This window comes from Bemisia tabaci, chromosome 1, assembly GCF_918797505.1.
Source record: "Bemisia tabaci chromosome 1, PGI_BMITA_v3".
Taxonomy (NCBI): Eukaryota; Metazoa; Arthropoda; class Insecta; order Hemiptera; family Aleyrodidae; genus Bemisia; species Bemisia tabaci.
Window position 1 is genome coordinate 52,548,984 of NC_092793.1, and position 8,618 is coordinate 52,557,601.

The 8,618-nt window shown below is 42.0% G+C and overlaps 1 protein-coding gene across 1 annotated transcript in view; it reads right to left on the bottom strand.

Annotated features, from left to right (window-relative positions):
• Nucleotides 1-8,167, bottom strand: part of LOC109029764 (uncharacterized) — a 29,594-nt gene extending 21,427 nt beyond the window's left edge. Inside the window, exons 1-5 of the mRNA XM_072304151.1 lie at nt 8,014-8,167; nt 6,171-6,589; nt 3,669-3,908; nt 1,864-2,152; nt 10-240 (exon numbers count right to left, since the gene is read on the bottom strand). Coding sequence (XP_072160252.1) covers nt 10-240; nt 1,864-2,152; nt 3,669-3,908; nt 6,171-6,581 — 1,171 coding nt within the window. The 5' untranslated portion in view covers nt 6,582-6,589; nt 8,014-8,167. The remainder of the gene's footprint in view (nt 1-9; nt 241-1,863; nt 2,153-3,668; nt 3,909-6,170; nt 6,590-8,013) is intronic.
• Nucleotides 8,168-8,618: the final 451 nt, after the last annotated feature.

The window sequence follows — 8,618 nt, forward strand, 5'->3', positions numbered from 1 at the left end:
TTAACTTACCATTAACGACCTGGTCCAGGTAACGGAGCTTTTTGAGATCTTCGTACTTGATTTCGCCGCCTGATTCTTTCCTCACGGCTTGGATCTCCACGAAAAGCCTCTCTTGGATCTCAGGATAGTGAACTAATTCGAAGAGACAAAATATTGCAGTGGCGGACACGGGCTCAAGTCCGGCGAAGAGGAATGATGTGATGACTCCCGATATCAGATTCTCCGTCCAGAATAGCGGGCCTGCCAATTAAAAATCTCACATAAAATAACACTCGAAAAGATCATCGAGAGAATATCGGAAGTTGGAAACGAGAGGCGAGAGTGTCCAAATTGAGAGTTACTATAACCCCTTACATACGAACGAGTCTATCTCTTGAAGATGGATTGTGTCGAAACTCTTTGAGATAAGGTCAGAAAGTGCGCAAAAACCTTCCGGTTATAAAATTAACAATCGGAGGTACCACGTGTACTCAAGAAAATTTTATCGGTTTCGATCTCCTTCATTATATTCTTTAAACTCATAATTGGGAAAAAACTGAGGCAACAAAATGTGCCGACTTAACATTTAAGGCGGTATCCCCTTTTCGAACATGCATTTAAGTCGCTACTTACAAATGGTAGAAGGATATCACCTGTACGGTTGCATAGTCGCAAATTTTATACATATATGACCATAAGTTCATACCTTGCCTCCCACTCTAACTCTGTTTCTTTTTTCTGCACACGGAATGAAAAAAATATACGTATTGATACACTTATAAAAGCCAATAAAATATGATAAAATTGCTAAATGTTGCAAATTTTAATGAGAAATACAGAGCTTTCTGTTGGTTCGTTGAGACACACGAACAAACGAAAATTTTGATTTTTCACGAAAAAAAAATACGGGAGAGGTCTTAGAGCAACCCTCTTGGATTGATCATGAGGATTTCTTGCACAAATGGACGTATTTCTGTCAAATGGAGCGAAGCGCCATCGGGAGAGGAAGGTAGAGGGGAGATTGGATTGGCGGCGGAACCGGACGTCGGGCTCATTCGTTCCTATACTCGCAATGCTTTCCCATGGCGCTTAGTTCCGTTTCACAGAACGCGCTATCCGGCATTCTAAATTCCTCAAAAGGATTTCAAATTGGCGCTTTGTTCCGTTTGGCAGAAATACGTCCAAATATTAGAGAATATTTCTTAGAAGTAGATTTTGAAAATGTCCTCGGAAAATTCGGTGGCAAAATCTTTCTCAATTGGTAAATTTGCGGGGTAGTATTTTCATAGTATAAGGGTAACTAACACAAAAAGAGTGGAAGCGCACGCTAACTGCACTGAACAATTTCATATAATGATAGGAATTTTTTATACATAACCTTGTCAATAACTTTTCTTCAATTGTATTTTATTATATTTGATCACGTCGGGGTCACCATTTTGTTGAGTCAACAATAAAAAGAAATTATACTTATAATGAAGATAGAATATTATTTAAAAAACAATAATTACATGAGATAAACAGCCGGAGTACAGAGAGAGTGAATTTGATAAATTGAACTTTTTTATATCTCATTGACGTTGCTATAGAGATGCAACAGCTTCATTTCAGAGATACGATCAACTTAGCTTGGGTTGTCTTATGGTTTTCTTCAGATTTTGCGGCAATATAGATAAAGTCAGAGACTATGTGGCGAGGCTAAATTCGTATCGACTCTCATTGAATTTGTAAAGGATTCCGGCCATGCAGCTGGAGAGCAGCTCTTCTCCGACGAAACGTCATTTGTTTTCTTACGAAATCGAATCCCCCAATCGGAACTCATGTCCCGGATAAAACTGCCGAAATTACGTCTACTGTATCACATATTATGCGAATCACGGCTACCTTCATCGATGACACCGCCATCCAAGAGCGTAAGGTCCTCGTTGGAGTCCCGGATAACTTCGCTCTCGGAGCTGCTGATTTTCATGAGGATCTGGAGAAAGTCCTTCCTGTTGGACTGCCCGGCCTTGGTCTTCATCTCCATTGCGTCCTTGGTAATGGCCATGAGGAATTGCTCTATGGCCGGCTGCCTCGGCGAGAGACCGAACAACTCCGGAAGCTTAGGATGGACTACCTCCATCAGCTGGTAGCAGGACTGTCGCCAGCTGGATCGGAACAGCTCTCGCAGGACCTTGAATTCAATTGGATCTATCCGTAATTTAAATGGCTCCGAAGTATACCTAATACATGACATGATTGGACGTCTATGAGCAACTTAGGTCCATGAACGAAGGTAATTTTGAAAAATGACGGACAGTCCAACGGAATGCTTTGGTTGGTATACGTTTTTATTTTTTTCTTTTGCAGAGTGATCCTTTCAGATCACCGACGTCCATAAATCTTTAAGTGAAGCTACAATCGCAATACATTCGCGCTGAAACTACGCAACCTCTTCTTTTAAAAAATGGACGGCTGAGGTGAATATTAACATGGATAGACTAGATGACATGGACTACTCAGATTGAAAGTTTTGTAAAAAGGATGATGTTATTTTCTTGCAAGCCAATCTCTGAGCATGCGAATATTTTCAAGTAGATGAACCGTCATTCAAACAGTCTAGATTGAGGCAAACCATACAGGATAGCTTACAGGCTGTAAATCGTAAATCTCACTCTGTGTCAGCGAGCCTTCATTTCACCGATTAGGCAAAAACAAACTCCCATGCTTCAAAGATAGACTGATTAACTGACCACGGCATTCGATGGTTCCACAAAAAACAAATAAAAGGTTTTTGTAGCGATCGTTTTGCCGCGCTTTTTCAGGGGAGCATAATTTGACGGTGGTATATCAAATGTCGCAGTCACTAAATCGGTCGTTTGCAGCGGTTCCTAAGTGTTGGTCTGCGGACCGTCGCTTAGTGGTCCGTGAAGGCTCGCCGAAAATTTTTCGTCCGAAAAGTCGAATTAAAAAAGGACAAGACTAAGAAAAAAAAGGAAGAAAAAACAGTTCGTTCAATTGTGTTGGTAGTCCGCGGCCGAAAAAGATTGGAAATTCATCAGAGTATCAATCATTTCAGGATTAGGGTTATATTAACGACAAGAAACCAAAAACAAGAAATCGAAAATGGCTTACCGTTCTCAAATGGAATTCTCACGTGTGTCAGGAATTAGCAATTTAAGTACTGGTTCCTTCGTAAAATTTCGCAAGAAACACGATGGTGCCACTGGTTTTCTCTGAAACAAATTCCAAAGCTCAGAAAAGCTCCTGAAGTTCAGGCAGTAATGGAGGGGATATCCCACGTTACCCTGAGAGTCCACCTCTGTATCAAGTCGAACTTTCCATGTGAAGATAAGGAGTAAATACATTAGCAGGGTTGCAGTGTTAGAGTCTCCGAACGAAGTGGCAACCCTGTTAAAATATTTTCTCCCCATCTTTACATGGAGAGTTTGACTTGACATAGAGATGGACTCTGAGGGTAGCGTGGGATATTTCCTCCAATACGGCCCCAACTTTGAGAGCTTTTTTTGAGCTTTGGAGTTTGTTTCAGAGAGACAAACCAGTGAAAAACCAGGAAACCAGTGGCATCCGTTTCTCGCGAAATTTTACGGCGAATCATTAATAAATACGTAATTTTCTGACACATGCAAGAGTTTCTTTGTTATCTACATTATTTTTGCTATTGAATTTGAATAGAATAAGAGAATCACCCTTTTCATCTCGCAGTTTTCCGGATCTTGGACTGCATTGCATTTGATGCCCATGGCGCAAGCCCCTATCACGTCCAGCGTGTAGTTGATCACGAGGTCTTTGATGTCGACCTCCGTTTCGCCCCGGCTCGCGCACCGCGCCTCCAAATGGGCATTGCACTCTTCGGCGCAGTCTTTCAAAGTTTCGTACATGATCTTCAGCTTGGCCGAACTGAACGCTGGCGACAACTTGTGCCGTACCTGAAAATACAAATACCACAACAATGAAATGCTTTTCAATTGAGGAGTTTTCCGGAAAAAGGGTACATAGTAAAAAATAGCGTTTGAGAAAAATGCATTTTAAGTTTCCATCATTAATTTCTGGCCACTGACGGTACCTTTCATCGCAGCTTGGACTCCCGATTTCGAAAGGAAGTCACTGTCAGTGACCGTAGAGTAATGACCAAAACTTCAAATGCAATTCTCTCAAACGCATTTTCGCCATGTGCCCTTCCCCCAGAAAGCTTCTCAATTGTTATGCCGCGTAGCGCACGAAAAAATGAGGATTTAAAAGCGAATATTTAGTGGACATATTCGGGTAGATCTTTTAAGACGTATGAGAGCTTTTGTGTCTCGTCCTCCTGAAAAGTCTTGCTCTAATTTCTATTGTAAGATGATACACTTTTGTGATAAAGTTGGTGATTGAGCAAGGAAGAGTATATACATGACGGCGGACCAGAGTGAAAATTTTCGGACGTATTGAAATTGTATTAAAATAAAATTGTATCTTTACTCTGACATGTACAATTGTCAGGGTAGGTACAAATACAATTTTTTATTTTTATGCTATTACACGCACGAGATGAGTGTACCGCTGATAAATCCCTTACAGAACTGTTGACGCCAAGCGCGTTAAACTACGGGTTATTTCAACTCTCCTGCTGAGTAAAAAATGTATGCAGGAGTAGTGGTGGAATGAGCTCTCAGATTTTTCACCAGGACCATATATAGCACATCGGGAGCAGTTGCATCAAGTGCCATCACGACGGAGGAGCTAAATTTCGGGGGGGGGGGGGGGTAAAAAGGAGAAAAAAAAATAAGAATGAAGAGAGCGGAAAAAATAGGACGAAATAGTTTTACATTCGTAACCCCAAAATGTAGCTTGTATTGCTTTAGAGTTTAAGCACGGTTCCTTAATTCCTTTTGAAGTGGCGCGAGGAAAATGTTGTACTTGCCTTAAAATTGGAAACGCCTCAAAAAATTACGAGATTTCATTTTTGAGTGGGTTCAAAAACTGTGAGAAAAAAATGGAGCCTGAGGATTATGAAGGCTACACTTTTTTGTTCTAGTTTAAGTGCACTATGTAGGTACTAGACAATCGGCACGAGGCCACTTCAGCCAAATTATTAGCAATTAGGTTAAATAATTGATTAGATTAGAGAGGCACTGAACTTTTAAGAGGGCAATCACCTCTCAGAGAAGAGCCAAACTTTTGATTATACCTTGCGCTGATATTTGAGTAGGTATGTATCATTCATTTAAGTAAGTCGACGGTTCAATCCGCAACCACGTATCTCGGTTTGCGACTTTACAGACTTCCTATTATACTTTACTTAATAAATAGAACACTACTCAACGGCAACACATGAAAACTGATGTGATTTTTCGTCTTTGTGCGAAGAAAATTCCACCAAAACCTTCCGATTTGAGGAAGAGGGATGGGTAGCTTTCAAGGGTAATAAGGGGTGGTGGAGGGGCCGAATGGGACTTATGTCGATTTGTTCTGCTTTGAAAAAATAGAATAGGTTATATTCGACCGTAAAATAGGTCGATAATCTTTGATGGCGATAACTGAGCGTGATTCAGGAATTAGTCACCAGATAGCGCAAGTCATCACTGCCGCTTTGCAATCATTCATAGGTGGGTATTCAGACACCCAAAATTCTGTGGTACACCATGTGTTACGTCGCCAGTCTTAAAATTTGGAACGAGGGCGTATGCCCGAAAAAGCAGGTTCACACAAAAGTGTGTAACTGTAGTAGGGCGCCAGAGGGGCGCGTTTGTGGGGAAAACATTTAATTTGAATGAAGCTACTTATTGTGAGAAAAAGCTCTGCCCCTAACGGTAACTATTCCTTAACATTTCGAGTTTCCCAAGTACCGAAAATTGTGTCCAAATTTCCATGCACGAAGATGATTTTGGTTCCATCCGCACGTAACCAACTCAAACTGAGGAGCGTTGTTCGACTTATGTTTACACGGACTTCAGCACGCATCGATACTTCTTATCTGAGGAGATACCCTTACCTTACCTTAATTGCATGTCCCAAATGAAGTGTGATAAATAAAATAGGAGTGCATTTAACGCCAGAAATGAGAGCCACTGTAATATTGCCAAGTTAATTCGAAATCAATTTTTTCACAGTATTGAAGAGGCACTACCCCTCCACTCTTAAGGAAATAGGTTTTGGGTGTAAATATTTTCTAAGCTTAAAGTATCTGAAAAGGAAATGAAGGGTCTTACCCTCCGCCATCTGTCTCCACCAAGCTGAAAGAGATTCCCGGAAAGTTTGTCAGCTTTTTCGTTGGGTTCCGGCCCGCGATCGTGGAAGCTGGAGAAGCCCTTGACGAGCCACTCCTTGATCATGGCTGGGTCTCGGAGGATGATTGACGGCTGGAGCATCTGGAACGCGCCCCCGTACTTGTGCCCCTTCAATAGTCGGTGCTGCTCAGCGAATATTTCTGTTATACTTTTCCGCTTGAAGAAGAAAGCTAGATCCTGAACTAAGCACTTCAAGGCCGGCAAGTAGGGCACTCCACGTCGTGACCAGTAGCTCAGCTTTTCCTCGAGGTAGTACCATGCCAATAGCCCGATGCTCACAAAAATTAGCACCGAATTCAGGGGTAGTGGCAACAGGCTTGTTAACAGCTCCATCAGGTTCCCTGGCAAAAATGTATCGGCATAGTCAGGGTTATCCAAAAGTAACATACCACCCCTGTAACTTTTTTCCTAATTGAGATAGAAGTTTGAAACTTTGGGGATGTTCCTAGGTCTAAAGTAGCAACTTTTGCCCCCCCCCCCCCCCCCCCGGACGAAGTTACAGGGGTGGTAGGTGACTTAAAAACAACCTTATGTAATTCTACTGATGTAAAATATAGTGTCAAAATGTGTGGGCCAAAAATGAAAAATTATTACAAAGAAAAAGGTACACATTTTTGCCTTAAATGAGTCGCAGCTGGGAAATTTCAACCAATAGAAAACAGCCCCCAAACACACTCGGGCAAAAAATGAACATGTGTACTGGTTTATAGGAATGTCATTACAGGTGTCGCGTCGTTAGCTAGTTGGCACTTGTTTACATTCCAATTGCAAACGACCGCGATGCAGTCGTCCAATAGAGATCAAGGATTGACTATGCGCTCACGATCGGGTCGCGGTCAATCCTCGATCGCTATTGGACGATTGCATCCCGATCGCTTGCAAGCGAAATGGAAAAAAGTGCCAACTTATTATTGGCACTGACGACACCTCTTATTTAATCCTACAAATGAGTTAAGAGAAAAATATTTGAATTCAGAACGATTTAAATTTAAGATGGTAGTGCATGTGCGGTGGTTCACAACTCTTTTTTTGAGTGACGAACTGGGGCCGTTCAAGTATTACGCAAGGCATTTTTGCCAACTTTTTGACCCCTACCCCACCCCTCCCCCCTGTAAGGCACCCGGAAGATATCTCTGACCCCCTCCCCTATTGAATTAACGCAAGATTGGCCGGGGTTCCCCTCATTTTTCAGAAAAAAACGGAGAAAGCCTGGTAAAATAGTTGGAATAAATGGAAGGCTTCCGTAAAGATATTGTGACGAAAATCGACAAAAAAAGGGGCAAATAATTGAAATGTAATTGTCAGGGTGTTTACCAGTTATAAAAAACCAAAATTGTGGACTTTCAGGGGTGTTTTTTCAAGAAAATAAGTGACTGTTTTACCCGAAATAGTAAGCGAACAAATTTTCAAACATACAGCGGAAAGCTCACGCAAGACTCGGCTTGACCCCCCTCCCCCTTCGTAAGGCTCCGTAAGAGTATAAGACAAGCTCAGATCCCCTCCCCCCTAAGTGCTTCACGTAATACTTGAACGCCCCTTATCCGAAAAATGTATTTTTTAAAGCTATATTCGGCCTTTTTCATTATTTCCTGAGAAAATTGAGTGAGGGGGGGGGGGAGGGGTCAAAAAGTCGATCAAAATGCTGTACGTAATATTTGAACGTCCTTATCTAAAGTGAGGGATTCTCTACCCGAGGTATACTTTGTATGTAATTATGGTTGCGAGGCACACTGCTACTTAAACGTGGAAAGATAATGGCACTTACTTGTTATCGTTGTTTCTAGCACTAATTAATTAGAACTGATTGAAAATACATGAAAGCACGACGTTTTGTGGCTAGGGTGGTGAGACCCTATGACAATTACTCTCGCGATTACTCATTCAAATGGTCAGAGATGACATACTGGAGTATTCATTATTGAGTTTTTAAGAGCACGAGCACCTATACACTATTAAATGTATGTCGTTAACGACCACACCGGTCTCAGCGGCGCGACGCGACGCGGCGCAGCGCGGCACTAGGCGTCCTGACGCCTTTTTCAATGTCATGTTGCCAAATGTCCCGTAAACAAGCTTCCCTTATATTGTGTCCTTTGATATGATGAGCATAAATGTGGGCTAAGTGGCAACATGGGATTGCAAATCAGTTGAGTGGAGACCAGCGCTGTCAAACACCTACAGAGGAGCCAAAAATCAGGTCAAGTGGGAAGACGGCGGATGATTCAGGAGGGATACGTACAACGTATCGGCGGTCTAACTCTAAGAACGCGTGCCTCTTTTACGGTGTTTCGAATCTCCGCTCCTATTTTATTCCGTCAAAGGAGAACGAAGCACCACCATTATTTGAAAATTTCACAAAAAAATTCTCTC